The sequence below is a fragment of the Cydia amplana genome, chromosome 7 (genome assembly GCF_948474715.1).
Source record: "Cydia amplana chromosome 7, ilCydAmpl1.1, whole genome shotgun sequence".
NCBI classification, from domain to species: Eukaryota; Metazoa; Arthropoda; class Insecta; order Lepidoptera; family Tortricidae; genus Cydia; species Cydia amplana.
The window spans coordinates 7,745,488-7,768,560 of NC_086075.1; the positions used below are offsets into that span (position 1 = coordinate 7,745,488).

At 35.8% G+C, this 23,073-nt stretch overlaps 1 protein-coding gene across 21 annotated transcripts in view; it reads right to left on the reverse strand.

Annotated features, from left to right (window-relative positions):
• Nucleotides 1-1,911: 1,911 nt before the first annotated feature.
• LOC134649562 (glutamate-gated chloride channel) overlaps nucleotides 1,912-23,073 on the reverse strand; it is a 108,315-nt gene continuing 87,153 nt past the window's right edge. The window contains exons 2-17 of one of the 21 annotated variants that reach the window (XM_063504337.1): nucleotides 18,338-18,424; nucleotides 14,509-14,598; nucleotides 11,936-12,024; nucleotides 11,744-11,839; nucleotides 10,828-10,892; nucleotides 10,428-10,580; nucleotides 10,313-10,333; nucleotides 9,986-10,136; nucleotides 9,755-9,895; nucleotides 9,192-9,266; nucleotides 7,879-8,031; nucleotides 6,813-7,027; nucleotides 4,921-4,971; nucleotides 3,945-4,007; nucleotides 3,348-3,458; nucleotides 1,912-2,986 (exon numbers count right to left, since the gene is read on the reverse strand). In XM_063504337.1, the coding sequence (XP_063360407.1) occupies nucleotides 2,840-2,986; nucleotides 3,348-3,458; nucleotides 3,945-4,007; nucleotides 4,921-4,971; nucleotides 6,813-7,027; nucleotides 7,879-8,031; nucleotides 9,192-9,266; nucleotides 9,755-9,895; nucleotides 9,986-10,136; nucleotides 10,313-10,333; nucleotides 10,428-10,580; nucleotides 10,828-10,892; nucleotides 11,744-11,839; nucleotides 11,936-12,024; nucleotides 14,509-14,588 (1,611 nt within the window). In that variant the 5' untranslated portion in view covers nucleotides 14,589-14,598; nucleotides 18,338-18,424 and the 3' untranslated portion in view covers nucleotides 1,912-2,839. Of the gene's footprint in view, nucleotides 2,987-3,347; nucleotides 3,459-3,944; nucleotides 4,008-4,920; nucleotides 4,972-6,812; nucleotides 7,028-7,878; nucleotides 8,032-8,218; nucleotides 8,372-9,191; nucleotides 9,267-9,754; nucleotides 9,896-9,985; nucleotides 10,137-10,312; nucleotides 10,334-10,427; nucleotides 10,581-10,827; nucleotides 10,893-11,743; nucleotides 11,840-11,935; nucleotides 12,025-14,508; nucleotides 14,599-18,337; nucleotides 18,425-23,073 lie in introns of all 21 variants that reach the window. The other 20 variants (XM_063504338.1, XM_063504339.1, XM_063504342.1 and 17 more) reach the window with 20 other exon arrangements.

Below are 23,073 nucleotides of genomic sequence, written 5' to 3' on the forward strand. Positions count from 1 at the left end.
CCGGACTAGTATACCTACAAGAAGTTTTCCTATTTTTGTTCTTCTTTTCCGTATGGTTAAATGTACAATTATCAGAAATTAATTGTTATTAAGAAATCATGGATAGTTAAGCAACTTTACTGATTATATCTCTCTTTGTTGAAGGCGGGTCATTAATTATTATTAAAACTTGCGTGCGCTTCATTACTACCTATTATACGTTGATAAGGAAACAACCATTAATCAAACATTCTAACAGAGCTATAAAGAACAGCAAGTGTTTAACTTAAATATTTAAGGCATAAAACTACAACAGACATAAGTAACAGTGTTACGGTATGCATTATTCAAATTTGATTCAACACCGTAATGCTTTTACGACGTAGGTATTTCCTCGAGGAAGAGACAAAAGTAACGTAGTTATACAACAGTTATAGTGGAATTATTTTTATTTGTGTCTTTTGACACATTATCACTGACGTATATAGAGATGTAACTAACCCAAATCGATTGTCACAGCAAGCGATTACGATTGGATGGCACCTAGACTGAGGTATCGCATTGTGACGTTTAATGAATTTTTATAGATTAAATACAGCTAGAATTATATGGTTAATAAATAATAATAAGAAGACATAATAAATTTAATAATACTTTGTTATAAAACAAGATTTAGATTTGTATTGTATTGTATTTAAACTATGTTTTATTATTATTCAAAAGTAAAATAATAATCTTATAGGATTTGTTATAAATATCTAATAACTATTGTAATATGAATGATTTATAACAATATTTACCTAAATTTAATAATGTTTAAAGAATTTACGTGTAAAATGTATATTTTATGAATAAAACATTGAATTGAATTGTTGCGACCTAAAATGAAAAAATTATATTGATTTACTTAGACGACTACCGATTTATAACGGTAGTGTCCGGCCAACCCTAAATAATAATAAAAAGACGTCGAACGTAAACGTTCCCAATGCAATTGTCTTCCTTTGTAATTTATATGTGCAAGATATTTTACGTTCTATTGCTGTTGTCAGTGTCATGTGTCAAATGACGCAAATACGAGTGCACAAGGTATAGCATACTCGCGCACAAATACCTAAAATTTCACGTCCCGCCATGTTAATTATATACCTACTCAGTGGATAGAACTATAAATTGATTTAGATATTTTAGATTTAAATTAAATGATCGTAATAAAGTGCTATGTACCCTAAATAAACAAATAATGGTGCCCAATAGTGTAATGCGGCTTTGTTGTACCTGCCTAGAGTCTACGGCGGGTGGGCTAAGGGTTTCCCCCACATATGTCGACGCGGAATCGGCAAAATCCGATCGAAAAAAGATTAATGTCTGCGCAATAAGAGCGAAAAAGTCGTCCGTGCGGTGCGGCCTGCTGCTTTTTCGCTCTTATTGCACGGACATAAGTTTTTTTTCTATCGGTTATTGCCGAATGCGCGTCGATATATCTGAGGAGACCCTTTAGCTACTGCTACATCCTACGCAATGCCAAGGCTGCAAACAATAATTAACGTTAGAGGGTTAATCAACTTTTTCTTGTCACACGTTGCTATGGTTACGGTCTCCTGAGTCACTCTTAAAATTGTAGGATTCTCATATTTAAATTAACCAAACTTGCATTTTATGGTAGTTGTAAGACCTTTCCATAATGGGTCATCTACTGAGCATGTTAGTAGAACATGGTACAGCAGTTTTTCTAACAATCTATGCTACTATTGTCTCCTCGCTGATGGGACAGAATAACAACAAGAAATAGTTGATTGACCCTAGAAGGCATGTTCATGGTTTCACATTAACACAGCTCACAAACTAAAACGAAGTAATATTATAAAAACAGACTATCCGAGAATCCAATGTATCTCATAACGATAGCTACTAATACATACATTGAAATAAGAGTCTTGAGCTTCATCTTGACTTATATCTATTCGAATATTTTGAAACTAAACTTTAACACACAATTATGTAGGAAATATTTGAATAAAATCTACACGTTCCTATTGACTTTGTAGCACTTCTACAAAGCAAACATTTTAACATTGAATTATTATTATGATATTATCACAACTTTAACTTGTGTGGGTGTACATTTATATACATAATATGTCACATATACTATAAATAAAGTAAACAGTGGTGATTAAATGTAACATATATAAAAGTTATGTCTTTTGCTATCTTAAAATATACGTCTCATAAACATAAAGCAATGATTTACATTTGGACTGTCTTAAGGTTTGAAATAGATTTCTTTATTCTAACAAAACCACCTTTCAATCGCACTTTTAGAATGCGCATTCGATCACCGCTCATCACACAGTCCCGTGTATCGTTATCTGCATAGATGCAGAATATTCATAGTAATATTTTATTGATCCCTCTTTATCCTATCATAAGTTTCCTGGTATTGATAAGAAACACATAAAATTCGTGCCCCATACTCAGCGATCCTCAACTTATAAATAATTTTTGAAAACTATTTCAAAACATGTAGAAAATTCGCATTCGTCTCTAATCGATATACCTTACTTCAACGACGTCCTATTTAACAACGGCAAGCTGTAACTATTCTCAGCTTTGAATATGGTCCTTTATCCTAATATCAAATACTATCACTATAGTGAGTAATCATCACAATTTGCAATGGCAACAAATGTCAACATCAACACTCGTTAGGCGAACACACTGCACCGAGGAGGTTGTCACTTGCAGCGCGATCCAATTGATACGAGCGGTGAAAGAAGTACTTACGTACAAGATCTAAGAATATAACTGTCCAGTTCACATGAAGCAGCCTGTAGCGGGAAGTAAAGTAGAGGCAGCATTAAGAAAAGGCCTTGTAGTGTATAAAGAAGAAGATTAGAAACACGGCGTAGGCAGTGGGGAAGGTGATGCGCGCGATGACATCGATCGTCTTCGCCACGCGAATCGGATGAGGGGGTTCTTTTTTGCGAACCTGGACGAAACATGGCTGAAAAAATATATTTCTAGCTGAGAAGTGAATGAATTAATCTTATACTTAACACAATTTTACACTAGAATGTATGTGTATAATGTTTGGGATGTTTTAGAACTTAGCCATGTAGATCATAATTAAATTTTAGTGGGCAAGAATATTATTCCTAAAGTTTTACTTTACATGTTGGGTCTGCGGTAAAGGTAAAAAATGAAATGGATGGCCTCTTGGCCTATCTCCGTTATTTTCTAACGAGACAGTGGTTAAAATGGTGATGGCTATCCCACAGCGCACCTTTGCATTGCGGAGTAGTCTTTTGTTTGTGGGTTAAACACTTTGAAGGGGTTGGAGAGCAAATAGAGCTTTGTTTAGCTACCTCGGATACTCCTCCGTTGTTGGCAGTGTGTGTGCAGGAACCCGGCGCTCCAGTGCACGTAGTACATGATACTAGGTCCGCAGCACCTGTCGACTCTCTCTTTTTGTCTCCCTAAAATCAACAAAGAAAAAATATTATATATTATGCTTTTCATATACTCAAAATATAAATAGTACGTAATTAACTATATATGTACGTTTATGAACCTAACAAAGCAAGTAAGATTGCTGGAAAGAATTACTGATAGTATTTGCGCAATTTTGATTGCTTCGATTTTTTTATGAATACCTCTTGGTTATGTTCCAGATTAAAAATGCACGTATACCATATCAATCACTATTCACCTCACAACATCTTTTGGGAATGGTCAAACCGTTGATACAATGCAAAACTATTTTGTGAATATTAAAAATATGATTGAAACGGACTAGACGACAAACATGGACATTGAAATTTGAAAATATTGGTTGGTCAGCATACTTACAGGCTGAAGTGGTCCAAAGCAGCATTAAATGAAAGATGATGCGTTAATTTCGTGAAATCAGGAATACGGTGATGAGGAGGGGATACTTTGAACTGTTCAGTGGCATCACTTACGGCACCGCTTGGCTCTGGCTCGTTGGCGTCTGATTTAGCCCATTGTAGGAATGCCATCGCCTCCTATATAAATTGATAACTATTTTTAGCTCAAGCATCAGGCTGACTGAGTCGGATTCATTTGTGATATTTGGCTGGCAGAAGCTTTATCATTGCTGTTCTTCAAATCTACTTTTCCACTTTGCCTCTTAATCTAAAGAAAGCTTATGAAAAGCATGTTGCATGTCTGCTTAATTTTATTTGCGTCAGCCTATGTACGTATGGATACAAATAAATAAGTAGACAATATAAAAATTGTAAGCTGTGACTGTAACTATTTAATGTCGATAAAATGGCGTATTACAGAGAAGCAACTCTGTAGTGTGATCAAGTTGGCGTGTAACTTTTCTACTGTTAGGACTGTTTCTACTGTTGACAATTCAGCTTACCAACTCTTTAGATATAGTGAGTAAGCAACATTATTTCATAAGTAACATCATTTTAAATTCAGAGCATTTGCTTGTTGTGTAGTTACATGCATGTGAGTAGGATCACCTTACTTACTAACGAAGACGAAGCACTTGTCCAGAAAGAATGTCGGTAAATACCTGTATTTTTTGTAGTCATCGTTTGTTTATTAAGTTATAGTACCTAATAAATAGTACAATAATAATTACCAATTATAAAATGTATGAACACACTACGATACAAAACTAACGCATGCATATAACTCGTGCGATGGTTCTTTGGTGGAGCAAGTTAGTGATTTTGCAATATATGTTATATTTCTTTCAGTAAAATATTGGTCATTGTTCGTCATTATTTTTATCCATTAAGAATTACAATTTCTCTTAAAACTAAATGCATATTCGTATTATACGCATTACGTATCAGGAATCATTAGCCAATAATCATACAGAATTTGTTTTTGAATAGACAAAGAAATATAACAGTGTAATTTTTGGAAAGTGCCTATGAATGCGGCGAACGTTCTTACCAAGGGGCTGGCCAGTATAATGCCAATTCTGCTCAGGACTGCAGGCAGTCGCTGTGAACACATCACACACACAATTTTGTTCACTCGTGACGGATGGTCTTACGATGTGCAACCGTGAACACGGACTAGTCTGTGGTGGCCAGCGAAAGGACAAACATTAATCTTGAATGTGATATATCTTGGACGGGTACGGGATTTGCCGGAACTTCTTTGCAATGTTTTCTGATTTCTAAAGTATTCATAAAATAATTAGCGGATTGAGTGACGTTTTAAGAATGAATGAATTATCAATGCGAACTAAGGCCACACAAAATAGTCTTTGTGTTATTTCAGTGACATGAAACTGATACGATTGCAAATGAAACCATGTGATGACTTCTGGCCTACCCGAAATACAATAAACGTCAAACAAAATCAAGAACATGCAAAGATAAATTTTGAACATTGATTGTGAGCATGCTGATACAGAAAATCTGTGTTGTTGGTGTGTCAAAGGTACCGCGTGACTGTATAATATGTATGTATTTAAAAATTAACCAATAACATGTAGAGGGGATTTATTTTTAAATGTAAAATTACCTATTTACAGATAAGGACCATATTTAAACGGCTCTACGTTTTTTAAATCATCTTTCCAAAATGTAAATTATAATGTTTTACTTAGGTGATAAATATTGCACTTAGTACATTAAATTGGAAATCATTTGTTAAAATAACTGTTTAAAAGTTCTAACTGCGGTTCCAGATAACGGATATTTGAAAACCAACAACACCTATAGAACAAATTACCAGCAGATTGTGCCAATTACTGATAAGTAGGTATATTATAGGGAAAACATTGCAAAGAGTAGGTAAATAGTTAAATAAAATACACGTCTACGTATTGAAACTTAACACAGTCAGTTTGACATGGCTTTGATAAAACAAACTAACAAGCGTGTAGGCCCTTATCACACTGGAACCGATTCGCACGTCGCTCCGATGTTAGAGCGATACAACGCTATGTGCGTATTATAGCGACATCTCGCTCTCACATCGGAGCGACGTGCGAATCGCATCCAGCGTGCCAAGCGCCGTAGCTGTAGGTAATTACATTTTACGGAAAAGTAACTTTGGAAGTAGCAATATTGTCGGTACAGCCAGCAAAAAAATATCGGAAGAAACAACGCGCCAAAAGTATAGTCTGCCACCATGGAGTACTATTCCAAATAAAGACATATTTATTCAGTTTGCCTTCAAAATAATCTGTTTGTCACTTTAGATAATGGTAGATAGGTCCTTTTGACGCGTAGTCTGATTCGTTACTTTTAATGCTGAGTGTACCTACCATTGTGTATAAATAAATATTACTACATTTTGTGTTCAATAATTGTGCTTTCCGAAATTTTCATTCTCACTAGTAGTGACTCAAAGACTCAAGAGTATATAAATTGCATTTTTAGGTAAATGGTTACTTTATTTCTTAATGTTATAATTATAAACTAAGAAATAAGAAGGTAACAGAGTCGCGGTAATGTAAATATAATGTGTATGTACAAAGTATGCACTTCGGAGTATTTTATGTAACGTGTAGGTTTTGATATTCAATATAAAACGAATGTAATTTATTGAGATTAAAGTGCTTCTATCATGTAAGGTCTATTATAATAGAGGAATAATATGTACTTTATTCGTCCAACATACCAAACAAAACTAATTTTGTGTATATTTTGTAATACATTGACACACTAAATAGATTTTAGGTCGATATGAAGCCAAATTCTGTTATTTTTATCCATTATACGTACAAAAATTCAATTGTTCTTATATGCGACCTCAAATCTTAGCTGAGAACACAAAACCACGTCAAAGAGACATTTAATGCTTGTAATGTTAAGACAGTTCATATTCACCTGAGTAACAGGATTCTCCCCTGGTCTGTAGACAACGTTGTGTAAAGGCCGTTTTCTTCCCACATAGTTGACACACACGAACTCCAAGAGGGAGGCGTATATAAAGCACATGCACACGCCGTCCCATACGTTCATAGCTGTTAGGTTGGATACCACAGGCAGGGTGGAGCGAAAACCATTTGATGTTGTGAAAAAATTCAACATCGTCGTCACACCTGTGTACGAAACTTGTGTTAGATGTTTATAATTGGGAATAATAAAGAAACAAAAAACAAAGATGAAGCATTAAGTAGGTATGTAGAGTAATCAATACGCAAATTAAACATTTAAATCCTTATAACTAACGTTTAAACATGAATATTTAAAAAAACTATGTAAGCTATGGATACAAAATATCAACTTGGCTAAGACACTTAAATTTATAAAAAAATATGTCCATTAATCAAATCAGGCAAGGCCAAATGCAGTGTTATATACAACTAAATAAATTTAGACACTGACTATCTACGAAATATAAATCAATGAAGAAATTGAACAATTTGTCAATTTAATTAAAGTTATCTGTGTTAATATAAAATAATCCGGCCAAAGCTAGTGAGAATTGATGAATTTGATGATACATGCCAAGTTGGTTATCCGCCAAATACTGTAAATGTAATTATACCTAATGAGTGGTTGTATAAAGATGTGTAAAATGATTGTTTTATAAACTAGTAGCATGTGTGTAAGATAAATGGCAAGAAAATATCTAATCATTAAAATGCACCTAAAATATCGATTACACGTTACTAACCGTCTTATACATATGTACATAATTATCTTAAAGTAGTAGAAACTGCATGTAGGACGATGTGTGTAGGTATGATTAAATAATGCCTATCTTCGAATTTAATGTTTTAGGTTAAATACATTTTACTCTTAGTAAATAAGTTCCGCGATCATTTTATGCTTTGAAATTGGATCTGATATTAATATCTGTCAGGATGAAGATAATTTACTGGTATATTATTATTTAAATAAAAGGAATAGTGTAAATAAATCAAAGTAATATACATTTAACACCAACCTATCATAACTCTAGCAGGCACTGCGTTCCATTCCAGCCAAAAAGTAATAAACGATGAGGTCACCAAAATGATGCCCGGAATGAAAACTGTAGTGAAGTAAAATGATCTATCCCGTGTAAAGATGAGATCCACCTTCAGACAGCTGTAATTACCTAGAAATAGCAAGCATAATCTAAAAATAAGAAACCAAATAAGTGCATTGCGATAGTTGACCGCGAGTAGTTCGGTATGCGAAATGAGAGCTAGCGTGTTACAATCAGCCCCAGCCACTTCTAGATTCTAAGAAGAAAAAATGCGTATAGTACAGCCGCCATTCCCACTGTTGCGTCGGGCCGTTACCTATCATGGAACGCGCCGGGACCGCATTCCACTCCAACCAAAACGTGATAAACGAGGAAGTCACCAATATTATCCCAGGAATAAATACTGTAGTAAAGTAGAACGCGCGGTCTCTTGTAAAAATTAGGTCGACCTTTAGACAGCTGTAGTTACCTGTGGAGTTAATATTGTTACGAATACTAGCACATCAAACTAAATAACATTTACACTTTGATGTATACGATAAGTATAACATGTTGGAGGTGGCGTGAATAATAGATATTCCAAGTAACTCCATTCAGTCTCTGGTCTTGTAGTAAACACCAAATGTCTAGCAAGTCAAACAAAAATATTTAATGTAAGAACTAAACTAAAATACTATCCGGTATGTATGAGTAAAGCGCATAGTGTTCAATGTATAAGAACATATTTATTGAATGAAGTGTAGTTTGTCCAAAAACATGAGCGCAAACTATTTCAAACACGTGCATTCAAGTACATCAAATTTACTACGTGCAGGGGTATGGAGGATGAAACTGAGTATGACTGTTGGTTGTTTCACTCATTGCCACTGATATGATAATAATACATACAAAAGAAAAAAACAAAGTTACAACTTATAACATCTTAAACGTCATTCAATTGAGTATAATGCAGCTTTACGTAAGCAAATAGAGCTTTTTATGACTTGATTATTAAGTAGGTTTTGGTAATTTCCAAAGACTAGATCAGTACCGAATTAACAGAACAAATATTTCTGAAAATAACTGTGTGAGAGACTGTGGCGGCAAATGAAACAACCAAGTTGTACTGCTATAACAGTCGTGGCCCGAGATTCCACAAGACGCTGTTACGAGTCTCCATGTGTTTGGTCGCGATAACATCGCATCGAGCACATGGCCACAACAACGCATTTACTCACACATAAGCGGAATAATACTGTAAAATGACCGGACGGCACCGGACGGAACGGCGATCGTCCAGCGCTCAGTACCTTGCTCCTCAAACCGTCTCTGGCAAAGATTACATGTCAGCTCTTCGTCTTCTTCGTAAAGTGAATTACCCTCAGCTGCTTGCAAAGACGTTAATACAATCTTACATTCTATACTCTAATTATTTTTACTCACTAACATTTAAAAACTACTACTTGTTGTAGAGACATACTTTGTTACTGTCACAAAAATCTATTTTGATTAAACGGCTGTTTCGAATCACTGAACCAAACAACTAAATGACATGCTAGCTATATACTAAGGTTTATAACTTTCACAGTCTAAAAGCGTCTACTTATGTTAATATGGAATAATGTTTCAAAATAACCTTGAACAGAAATCAAGACCAAGCTGAAAAGAGTTAATTAGAATTTGAATACAATATGAAAACATCACTTATCCCTTGTTGTGCAATGTGTAAGGATGTGCTTAGAAAATAAAATGGGAGGCTAAACTACATAATCATTTAAATTAGGATTATTTTTATTGTTTATGTATAAGTATAAATATAATGATGTAATAAGCGATGTTGGTATGTCATGGTTGCGGGGAGGCGGCTGCTTACCTCTCCAACTCGCTTTGATGGGGCAAGCGATGGTTTGGTTCTGGATTAGATACGCATTCAAAGTCGTCAATGATGGCGACTTACGAAGAGTATCCTCATCGTTTTTCCAAACATACGTTATTGCTGACTGCTCGTATGATACTGAAAAACGATAAGAGGTATGATTTTGGTCGTAACATGTAGATTGTAGATAGTATCATATTTGTGAGTCACTCTGTGAGTTCTACTTACTACTTTCTAAGGCAAATGAACACAATGGGTCATCAAAAGGAAAGATGTTGAGCCGCCCTTGACAGGACAATATTAGATGCCGCCGCATCAGATAGTTTATAGTGCCATTGCGATAGATACGCAACGCGAAGTGCATTGGTATTATTGGGTCCTGAAACACAATCACACAAAGTAAAATGCAATATCAATAAAAGGTGAGAGCATGTGTGAGATGGTACTTTACGACCTGTGTGAACCCTAAATGAATTTAAAAGGCATATATAATATATATATATATACATAAAGGCCAATGAAGTTGAAAGCGTTTTACTAGTTTGTCATAAATACCCATGAGTGCTGGGAAAATTCCTTCAGACGAGAGCATGGTGGAAATAATTTACTATAAAAATTTGTTTACACTTGTTAAGTTAGTTAATATGTATGATGTAGGAATGGAACTGACCTTGAAGTCTCCATGCATAATGAAGTAGGTGTCAGGAAGCCAGATGTCCTCGTGGTGGTGGATGGCGTTGAGGAAATCGTAGTGGGACTGGTTAGAGTAGCGCAGTCGCGGATCATACCACTGCTGCTGTAGAAGGAATTCTACCTCGTATTTCTGAAACGTATCACTTGCGGTTAGCATCTGTATGTATGGCATTGGATAATTCATTATTTTAGTTAGTCTTTCTTAAAATTTATGTATCAGTCCTTTTTAAAGAAGCACAATCATTTATCAGAAGGTAATGAAAACTACAGCTAAATGTTTATAGCTTTGAGTGTTTTGAAAATTAACATTTTATAGCTGGTTGTTTGATATTTGATAGAACAGGTATGATATAGGTAGTGGGATGACATCTACTTACAAGACTAGATTCGTCTGGAGATGCTAAACTAAGAAGTAGCACGCTAACATTTACGGTGAGGACACCTGAAAATGAATACGCACAAGTTGTAAACCTTAACATGAACGTTCTAAAAGCAAAAATAGTATCATTCTTACAGAACATATTGCATGACATAAGTAGACATACATGCACTTAGGCTTATCTATAGGTTTCATATGATATAATATATATAGACATTAGGAAGTGACTAAATTAAGTGCAAGGATCTATATTTCACAATAATTCAACTTACACTGCAATCTAGTTGTAATATTACCCCAGCAAATCATTAAATGTAAATAAGAAGTGCCTACTTAAAATATTGGTCAGTAAGAGGCATGGTAACTGCAAAACGTTGCAATAATAATTCAAACTAATAAGAGCTACACCCGATATTTAAAAGACAAAGGAATGTACAGCATAATATTATACGATTTGTGTTTGATGTTTGTGAAAAGAGAAAACGTAGGAAGTAACAAAGCGGAAAACAAAACAAAAGGCACTCTACTGAAATGTTTTAGCTGTCGAACGACGAAGTTTTCATTTAATTTGGGTTAAAATGTCAGCCAACGATGCCTTCTTAATCGAGATTTTATTACGTTACAACAGAGATTAAATTATCCTTGTACTACCCACTTAGTGTTAATTAGTGTGCATAACTAACACATTTAGAACAAGGTGCATGGATGAAACATAAAGTGATGGTAAAAAAGAACATACACAGATAAAGAAATATCTACCGCAAGAAGAAGCCAACGTGGGAACGGATCCTAAACACATAAATAGCGTGCAAACAAAGTAGGCTCTTAATACATAAGGACTCTACTATACAGAAAGTAAATCTAAGACGGCCATAGAAGGATTTCTCTTTTCAAAAACATGAAACACAACGCACCGCGATTGTGCGAGCGGGGCCGCAGCGATGACAGTCCGACCCTATTTTGAGCCAGAGAGTCATTGGGCGATGTTAGACCACAACAAAATTCTGGATCTGCAATTATTACATTAATCTTAACATCCTATTAAAAAATAAAACAGCTAATGAGTGATGCTAACCAAGACATGATGTGTATGGGGATAAGCTTACCATCTACGGGAGGAAGCAGTCTTTTATCATAGCGGGAGTTTTTCAGTAGGTTGTCCAATATCTCCTTGTCCGACTTTCCCGCTGCAAAACTGGAAATAATTTTAAGAAAAACATTCAATTTAACAGATGCTGTATCATGTTTACGATACAATCAATTGAGCCGAATAAATTTGACCATTACCTACAAGCAAAAGAAACATCAATCTACCACGCATGTTATCATGGGTAATTAAGTGTGTGAACGCGGAATGGCAGTCTTGCTATTGATTTCAGATTAGTACCCATTACCTTGCCACAACAGAGGGCCGGGCTTAATAACATCTAAAAATATACATTCAAGTAGAGTAGACAATGAGATTTCTGGAAAGAAATCAACCCTTTAATATTAGATTTTTTTTTAATGTTGCAAACCCTTAAGTTCAATTACCTTACCTACAAGTACAAAGTAGAGAAAGAGCACATTAGCCTCGACTAAAAAATATGCTGACATTGACACACACATACGATACAAGAGAAAGAAAGACATGTGGCAGACATCGTTTTTATTTATGTGATTATTTCGTATGCGCGGTGCCTTCGTAAAGTGCTATACCTACATTATGTTGGAGAACTGTACTGTACGAATGCTCCTCGCAAAGTAGCTTCATTATATGTCTTACATGAATAACACTACAATCAAATTAATTTTATTGTATATAAAGGAAAGTATGCATAGAAAAAAACCTGTTATAATTGAAATGACTAATCTTTTTTTTGGAACGAGTAACGGGCGCAACTCTTTTATGGTTTTTAGGAAAATAATCATACCTTTGTATCAACAGTCAAGACGAAGTAACGCTAGTATTTAAATTTAATCTGGCATAATGACGTATTAGGTGTTATTATTTACAAGATTCATAACAAAGGTGTAGGTGAATTGATTCCATTTACATTTACGTACCTAAAGTAAACGAAATTTCAATTTCTACAGCAAGTTCCAGCCTTAATCTATAATTATAATATACACGAAGGGCGCCAGAGTTCCACAGATGATTTACATAGCCCCTCTAAAGGGTCTATAAATGGAGCGAGGACCTTAACGCTTCGGCGAGCCTGTAGCGGCCACCGCGTTACCTTCGCTTCGTCGCTCGCCACTCGCCTTTTCATGGTTTTACTCAATATGTATGAAATTAGTTTATATATTACTCAGTATAAAAGCTTGAATTTCATTCAGCCCCAGCTATTTTCATTACCGCGCTCAGTTCTCCATACGAGGAGAGTAACTCGATTTCAATTAGATCGAAATGTCGATATCGCAGTCGACCGCAAAAAGCGGCATATAGGACCTATAATAAAGGGTTTGTTTATTGGTAAGAGTTCAATACAAATTTACCAGTTGCTATGTGTTTTAAATTGTTATGTTTGCAATTTAATAACAATATCAGATATTTATATATTTATTACGTTTGGCCACACTTTTCTAACATCACATAGGTAGTTATATTTAGAGTATCTAAACCATTATGAGTTGATTTATCCTTTTCATTAATTAAAGCTAAGTATTTCATTCTTCTACTCTAAGTGCTCCTACGATCAATATTTTTAAGAAAAAATGCCTTTATCACAAAATCTTGAATTGTTTTCTGTATAAAATGTACTCAAACCCCAATGGGTTAGTAAAGCCCATGCTTTAGGGGCCTTTGGGAGTATAAAACAAACTAAATCCTCTGAATAACATGCCTTACTTCCCACGGAAAGTCGGTTGAAGATCGAAGGGCGATTTCCCTTCATTGCCGAAAACCGCTGCAATAGCCCCTATAACTTTGGATTTTGGGATACCTCCCGACTATTCGGGATTATTGTAACTTGGAACTGTGTCCAGATTACTTGTTAGGTATATACAGGATGGAAAGATAAGCCGGGCCCTGGAGGGAAACTACCTTAAATCCTTAAGCTGGCTCATTTTCCTTAAAGGAGACATTCCTTTATTTTTAAAAAGAAACAAAACTGCATTCAAAGTATTTTTCTTTTTTTCTTCAATTTGGCTTGTCTAAAAAAATCTTGAGTACTAAATATTAGATTTTATGGATATTTTGTACGACCGACGAGTGTAAGACCTAATGTTTCTTGGAGAAATGTTATCATTAACATTAATTGTATCGACTAGTAGAATAAAATTGCGAGTTTTTATTTTTTGGAATTTTTAGCCGGTTCGAGTCCCGGGCGAGGCAAGCGAGTTTTAGAAAATCTTTGAATGCAGTTTTGTTTCTTTTAAAAAATAAAGGAATGTCTCCTTTAAGTAAAATGAGCCAGCTTAAGGATTTAAGGTAGTTTCCCTCCAGGACCCGACTTATCTTTCCACCCTGTATGTAGTATTTGATATTTACCTATCGCTTTTCGCTGAAGGAAAACATCACAAGGAATGGGGTTAGGTTTCCTTCTGGGTTGGAACTGTTGGAAAGTCAGATTCAGATACCAGTCGTTTTCGTAAAACCTAGTGGCGAGCCTGACCTGATCAGGTTCCCGAAGTAAGCCATGGTAAAAAGCGAAGGCGCGGGACAACACTAGCAAGATCATTATATGTAGTAACTCACATGTCGGACGTGAGAGCCGATACTTGGTTGAGCATGAGGAAGAAGGCCACGGCGTGTGCCACGATGCATGACCAACCCATATTAGGACATCTGCAATCAGAGAAAAAGACTTAAACATTTAAAACTAACATCTACATTTGTTTATCTATAATATCTTAGTACAAAATACAGTATGTCATTTTTTGGTCTTCGTTAGCAGTTCAACTTTTATAAAAGTCGCTTTCGGAGAGAAAACATTTACTACAGTGAGTCTATAATAGCTGAAAATGTCCTTCTATTTCTCTAGAATCTTATCATCAGGTATCCTCTACTCGTTATTATAAGACACCGATTGTATTAAAACACTATGTTCTTCCAATAAAGATTTCTCATTTCATATTTCAGATCCTGCTCTTTTGAAACAAAACATTTATTTTTCCAATTTGGCCAGACCTTCGTGAAATTGAAGCACTTACATATGAAAAGAATAAAAAGAAAGGTCCCATATCCCGACGAAGTGAGAATCTTCTACTTCAAAATCTTGAATCGGATTAATAAATTATAATATTGATAATCTTTTGTAGAATGTTGACCACATTTTAAGCTAAAATCAATTTTATCACAGCCTGATGTAATTAGTGGCTACGGTGTAATTATGTAGTGTTTATTTGTCAGTGCAATTACGTATTAATTTTCGAGCTACGAGAAACGTCAATATTTTCGGTAGATCGTGGTCTGTTATGCAAAAAATTTAATTGAAACTAAAACGACATGGTTAACATGCGATAGTGGCAATTAATTTTCTACTTTTAAGTATCAAGTACTTACTTAGATTGCACTTTCAATAAAATGATTTCTGTGCAACTCGGGGCCATTTATTGGTTTTATTAAGATTTCCCTTACTGATATTATAACTGCATACTTTTCATATGGGAACAGTCATGCGAGGCGCGGTCGTTCATGAGCAACTTACATGTCGCAAGGTCATGAATAATAATTATACATGTATTTTTTGCCACTGGCCCGGAATTGAATACATGACCTACTTTCAAAAGTTGTTATGCTTATGACGTCAATAAAGGCTTTAGGCACGAAGCTTTGATGCGGTGCTAACATAGACATGAAAATGTTCGCTTAAAAATGTAAATTGCGGGCGCACTAATTTAAAAAAATTCGGGTCTCTGAATATTTCTTGACAAACATTTACACGGAGCCTATGAAAAATATATAAAATTACAAAGTAACCTATTGACTGATAAATAAGCGTAGCCGGTTTAACATCAACTACTGATTAAATAATCTGTCAAAATAATAAAGACTGATCCGTGAGTTCTCAATACCTATTGTCTTATGAGCGACAAATGTGTGAGTGAGATAATCAAAGTTAATCAATACTTGCATAATGTAAAGAATACAAAATAAAAACGCCCTAAAACGTACAATTTCAACACATTTTAAATAACATAACTCAACAAGCTAAAACGTTATACCAACCTGAGCGAGAAATCGAAAAGGCAAACAAGGAACGACCCTCGAGACGTCGCCAGACCGAAACTCTTTATCAACTTCGATTGGCTTAGCAGTTCGTACTCGCGCTAGAAGCATACTTGCATTCACTCGAAAATTTTATTGATATTGAATTTCCAAGTCTGCAAGCGATAGTGGCGGAGACGGGATCGGAGCAACAACTTTTCTGAACATCAATGAACTTTATGAATGCAAAATTGCAAACTCCAGCTCTACTTTCATTGGATATGTTCGTGATCAAAGGTATTGAATATTGTCATGCCACAATCGCTCACCACCGTTTTTAGCCGCAGTAGGATAGCTAGAGGGGCACGTGGAGCTTTAACAGAAGAGAAAATTCGATAAATAGATTCAGCGTCTCAAATTTTGAACAAAGGCACGCTTTTTAACAATAGGAGCAAAGCCTCGGACAGATGGACAGACAGACAGACGGACCGACGGACATGGCGAAACTATAAGGGTTCCTAGTTGACTTCGAAACCCTAAAAAAGCTACAAATCGTCGGTGGTTACTGGTTACACAGAAGGTTAGATTGAAAAACAACTCGAACGATAGTTCAGTTAAAAGATAGCTAACGATCGAACCAATTATGAATTCCCTGCTGACTTTTAAATCAAACAGACCTCAAAAAAAAACTGAACAATAGTTTGTTACTTAAAGTCCGTCAACCAAATCTTGTCAGTAGTAAAAGGCGGCAAATTTGAAAAATCGCGGGTTAGCAACACTGTGTTCAAATAATTCCAAAACGCGTGTCATCTGTGTTTTATCTGTGGAATGTGGATTGTGAATGACAGCCGTCACCTTATTTGTTTTCATTTGGTTTTCATTCTGAATCGTTTCTGTTTCAAGAGATATTTCTGCTGTCACCATTAAATACCAATACATTAAATAAGAATAAGCAAAGCTAAGGGGCCTACAATGTACAATCATGCTCGTTGATGGTAAACATGACTAAAAATTGAGGTTATGACAAGTACTGGAAGAACTGTTTCGAACTTTTAAGATTATGTTCAGTTTTAAAATTAAAACGTATGCCTAAATCTATCCAACAAGACCATAAATTGTGTCCTGAAAACCGTCCATAGGCCCACATGTCTAATATTTTCAGCCAGCCTATTATGGATAGCTTTATCCATCTTTATGCACGTGATAAAATAACTGTCACTGTTTAACACCGTGGGAAAGAAAGTGACGGACACCGTTTTATCACGCTGTCACGTAGACAAGAACGACCATCATATCCGTACAGCAATCAGTTGTGACTATTTACAAAGGTAAACCTTTTAAACAGTATTAAGAGCCTTGATTATATCGCCGTTCTTTCGCAATATCTACCTAATCCATACATGTTTGCTGCAGGATTAAATCTTGCCCAATATAAGGCGTTCGTAGTAGGTAGTATCTCTTCAGACAATACTTACCTATGGCGGTTTATGTACGTGTACAACGCAACCAAGTCGAAAAGTGACCCTTATCTTATTTACCTTTAAATTAAATAAACACCCAAATATCAGTTGTTTTATTTTTAATATGTATATTGTACAATATATATCAATAAAAAAAATTACACAGGTATGTCATATTCATCCAGAACAGTACACTAATTCACATTAACAAGTGGCATATTATATTGTAAATATCAAATAGATGCACTATCTAATTATCTGCATTTTGATATGATTTTATTTTAGTAAACTTAGAAGACATAGATAGGGAACAAAGAGAATATAAGCACTACGATAGGGAGTTGTTTTTGATATCTTCAAATTTGTTCATCATTTTGATTAACATTGTTTTAACATCGCTTTTAAATTGTCCGTCCATGTTTCAATTTTTTTCAATAAACCGCGAGTGACAATTTGAATTGACGTACGCAGGGCGCGCTCAGCGGAAAAAAAATCTTTTGGTTCGATGTACATTGCTGCTTTTCTTAGCGCAATACTGCTCTTTGAGTGTTGCCCTACTTTAGTTTGCTTTACATTGCTACTGACAAGATTTGGTTGACGGACTATATAAGAGGAGTTTGATCTCAGTATTGTATTGTAGCATTTGATAATATTATGTGTATTTGTGTCAACGCATTAATACTGTTGTTAAAGTGTACTAAATTACTAACTATTTAATTCAGTTATAATATAACGATTACATTTTCAACAATACATAAGTTGTATGGACTGAAGTTTGAAATAAACGATTTTTATTTTTATTTATTTATTTTAAATTACCCCATATTTTGCTGTTATTCTAGTCCGAAAAAGGCTCGATTTTTCTGCAACAGTTTTTTTAATATCAAACTAGGTACATATAAAGAAACAATAGGTACCTTTCTGCTGACTGCAGAGTGGTGTCGGCATGTGGAGTGATCAACGCGTCCGCGCAGGCGCCCACCGCCGCACCATCACGATGCTATCTGAAACAATATAACCGCAATTTGCAACTAGGTAGGTATTTATAGGTACACTAAATTTTTCCCGCGACTTTGTTTGCTTCCCGATGATGACGATGATCGATAAAAACGATCATATGTCCCTTTTCGCGCTTCAAACTATCTCCATACCAAATTTCATCTAAATCGCTTCAGCGGACAGACAAGAGTTACGTTCCCAATTATTAATGTTAGTAGGGATCTAACCACATTTACTACAAAACTTTTAAAAATCTTTATCCAAGGTAATATTTTTCCCGTTGCTTCTTGCTTTCAATGCATGTTTATGGCTCACATGTGAGCTAATGTTAGGTACCGGTTCGCTACCTACCGGTTTTTTTGTAAAACATGCGCTACAATGTGCTTACGGCGGTGCACGGTGTAGCGTAAATAGCAACCATGCTACTACGAAATACATGAATTGCATGATTTGCATGATACGAGTATGCAAGCTTACCCACGCTAGATAAAATGTGATACAATCATTTGTATGATAAAGTTATCAATATCAATAAACTTTTCTTTCCTTCTTCTTTCAGCCGGGCTAGCACATGATTGGCGCGAGAGTATCTCGCGGCGAGATAGACTATCCGTCCTTCTTTTATTAACACAGTTAGAAAATGACGGGTAGTCTATCTCGCCGCGAGATATATACTGTCGCGCCAATCATGTGCTAGGGGTGCAGGTATTTTTTCTCCTTGCCAGCAAAATAATTCCTGAGCATAAAGGGACTTATAATTTGAATATAGGTAGAAACAGCCTTATTTTACGAGTATCGGGGTAAAATAGGTCCAACGGTACCATAGAGAGATGGCGCCGATTGCGACCTTCAGGTCTTGTTTCATGACATAACTAAATATGTCAGCAATCCTTTGTTATAACCGTAACAGATACGATTATGATAATTTTATAACGCTAACCAGGACGTTTTAGGTATGTGAATGTTTACTCATCGTCATTAAAATGACAAAAAACAATCGTTGTTAAAACAATACTGCGTTTTCCTTTTGATGAGCCTATATTATGCTTCCTAAATTACAGAATTGATGTGTACAGCAGGATGGCGGACACAGTAAAAAAAAAAACGCCGTGCAACCTTAATGACTACGACTGACAAGAGTATACGATTAAGAAAAGAAGAAGTTGAGTACCGTAAAATGAGGTGAGTAGGGTCAAAACTGACATTCAAACCTCGATAACATTTTATTTTTACATATGCAAACTGAATGGTGTATATAATAAGTGTTCCGGACGTTTGTATTTTAGTTTTTATTTTATTTTGGATAGTTCCATTTCATAACTTTGACGATAAACAGGAAAACCCACCTCACCCCGTAGTTCCTCGTAATTGGGGTGAGATGGAATTTCATACAAAGGTGATTTTGGGAGATTGGATCGATTTTTTTTTATGAGTATTACTATAGCTCCATTTTAAATTGGAATACATTATTTTTGTAGCAGTAGCCTTAAAATCCCATCTCACCCCCCTTTCATCCCTTCTCTCCCCATTCATAACCCAACTCTCCCCGCGAACCCTACTCGGGGTGAGTAGGGTTCGCGGAGGATACAATTACCGCATTTTACGGTAATTGTATCCCCCAGTGCGCTCCAAATTCAAAGATATTTAGGCACTTCATTGATAAAAAGGGTGCTAAGTCATCTACAAGTTTTACGTGATATGTGGCGCGGCCGTACCAAGGCTACAGAGCTCTTGGCACAGGCCAAGAGTGCGAAGTCATTCCTAAAGTGCATAGAAACATTTGTAAATGAACGTCTATCAAGAACGTCTCTCTCTTCTCTCTTCTTCGTCGTTCCCTCATGACTGAGGATCGTGACCAACAACTATGTCCCACCATTTATCGCGAACAAGGGCTATGTGGGCTGCCCTCTACATGGAACCACATGCTTGTTTTATGGAGTCCGACCATCTTGCAGGGGCTCTTCCTCTAGCGCGCTTGCCTTCAACTTGCCCCAGTATGATGTCACGTTCGAGGCTGTGGTGTGGCGACCGCATTATGTGCCCAAAGAATCTAAGAGCCCTCTCCTGGCAGATTGTTGAGAGTCGTTTGGTGATTTTTAGTTCTCTCAGAAAGGACTCATTTGTTCTCATTGCGGTCCATGGTATTCTTAACATCTTTCTCCAACACCACATCTCGAAAGCATCGATTTTGCTCTTGTCCAAGCTTTTGATGCACCAGGTTTCTGCACCGTACATAAAGATGGAGAATACCAGTGCCCTCAGTATCAAGAACGTCACGTAATAGAAAATAATAGAAATAATTGAAAACACATTAATATTCCCAAAAAAATTCGATTGTTCTACAGACCAAGCATCATATTTTGTTCATGGCTGTTAAACAATCCAAAATTATTCAAATATGGAACGTACCCGGCGTACAGTTATGTTTCAATTTAAGGTTAATTCGCGTAGCTAGTATAAATGTGGACGCGTTGGATTATATTTCAGCATTACACCCCCTTTTTCATCAGCTCTCTCCCGAGCTTAATTAAGTCAACAACGGCTTCCCATTTCTGCAATTCTTTCGCGGACGTGTTTTTGTTTTGCTCCACATTGCCGTTTACTGCAGGGCACAACAATGCTCATGGGCGCGATTCTCCACTGTCTTTATCAGTTTCGTGTCATTTTTAATTTTTTTGACTTAATTTTCTTTACTATTTGTCTTGTACTTATAATAAGTTACCATAATTCTTTAATTTCTTTATGGTCACGATGTCGCGCACGTATTATCATAGTTACTTACCTTATAATAAGCAATACATAGCTTGTGTAAAATTTCATTGATTATCATCAATAATTTTACCCTAGGTCACTGTTTCAACAATAAATAATTAATTAGCAAAAGGGAAATTCGGAATAGCGTTTTAACAAAAGACTGTTGTTTTAAATTACATACAAGCTATGCCACCGGTCAAGTTAGTAGCAGAATTTAGTTGTGCGCATTGTTTCAAAGCATCCAAATAACGACACATACCTACTATATATTTACTTTATTGCCATGTGCGTTCAATGGAGCCGTTAATCAGTTCATGGTTTATAACCTAGATAGGAGGTAGGTATATTCCTGAAATATGTTTATCATTATCACCACTGTTTAGTCCCCATTACAAAAAAATACTTTGACGGATGGGTTAATGATTGGACTGGGGATGTAATGATTTGTTTTTATGGAAAACATTTGCACGGCCCCTATAAAACATGACCCTAATTTCCATCATATGGGTTTATTCTTGAATGTGATTTTACCATGTTCAATTACGATATCAATCCGATTACAAGCACACGATCAAACTTGAATTAAACTTGAATTGAGTTAAAATAATGCCCTTTCCGTTTCAGCCGCGCCGCGAAATTAGTCTTACCCGATTCACTCTTACGTAACCTCATTCTATTTTATAGTTGTAAAATACTTAAAGCGTTATTCATAAACGTTTGTTAAAACGTTGCTAAGCGTTTGTTTCTATCCATAATTCTTACATTTCTGTTTGTTAGAAAGAGACATTGAACAGAGGTTTATAAAAGGTTGCTAAGTTTTATGAATAAGGGGGTTACTACGGACGATTAAAAAACATACCTACTTACTTAACAATGTAAAATAGATGAGCCTAATAACGAAAACAATGTCGTCTATCCGCGGGAAGATTATGCTAATAGAGGATTCGCTGAGCCGTCGAGATCAGTTTCGACAAGAAAAACATTGTCTTTGTTTTTCTCAGGCCCTGTAATTCCCATTGCTATCTGAGCACCTGCGAACAGGCGATCCAGTTTATAGTTACTCAAAGTGGTTACGAATCTTAAGGTACATCTTATACTGGTTCCTTTACCATGAACTTTCGATGGCACTCGGCAAGTTATGAGAATGCCGAACTCTACTGTAACAAGATAACTTATTATCACAAGAAAAATTTCCCAACGTTTTAGCCATTCTACTTTCCTATTTACGGCTAAAGCTTCGGAAATGCTAATTAAGTTAAACTAGTGGCTCTGTGAGCTGTAGACCTCGCGAGCAGAGCTTAAAACTGAATAAATGTATGGCTCCGTTGTTTAGAAGAATTTAGAGAATCTAATTTGACAATAAAAACTTAACTATCGAATCTGCTTACAAAATTCGGGAATTGGTTTAGAAATGAGACCTGTAGAGTAGAACAGATGGACATACGAAACAATTTTTGGCTAACAGGTCAATTCAAACGTACACTGATATCAGAAAGACATCTGACTGATGTCATTTAGTTATCGTGCATTTCGCTCGTTCTTGTCCTTGTATTGGTGCAAGCGAGACGCACGATGACTACTAAATAACATGATAAAAATATCATTTTGATGTCAGTGTACGGTCGGTGCCCCAACTTCAGTATCCACGTCGCCATACTAATTGTATAGAAAAGTGGATAGAGTTAGACCAAGAAAAGTCTGCAGAGATTTTGACAGCACACGCAGTGCCAACGTTATTTGTGCCAGTGTCAAAATCTCTGCAGACTTTTCTTGATCTAACTCTACTTATGTTAGGGAACCAACATTACCTTTGAATTATCCTGTAAACTGCAACTGATGAGAAGCTTCGTGCGCGTTTGGTTTGCCAGTTTTTTTCCCCCTCGAGTCGCAATAGAAGGAG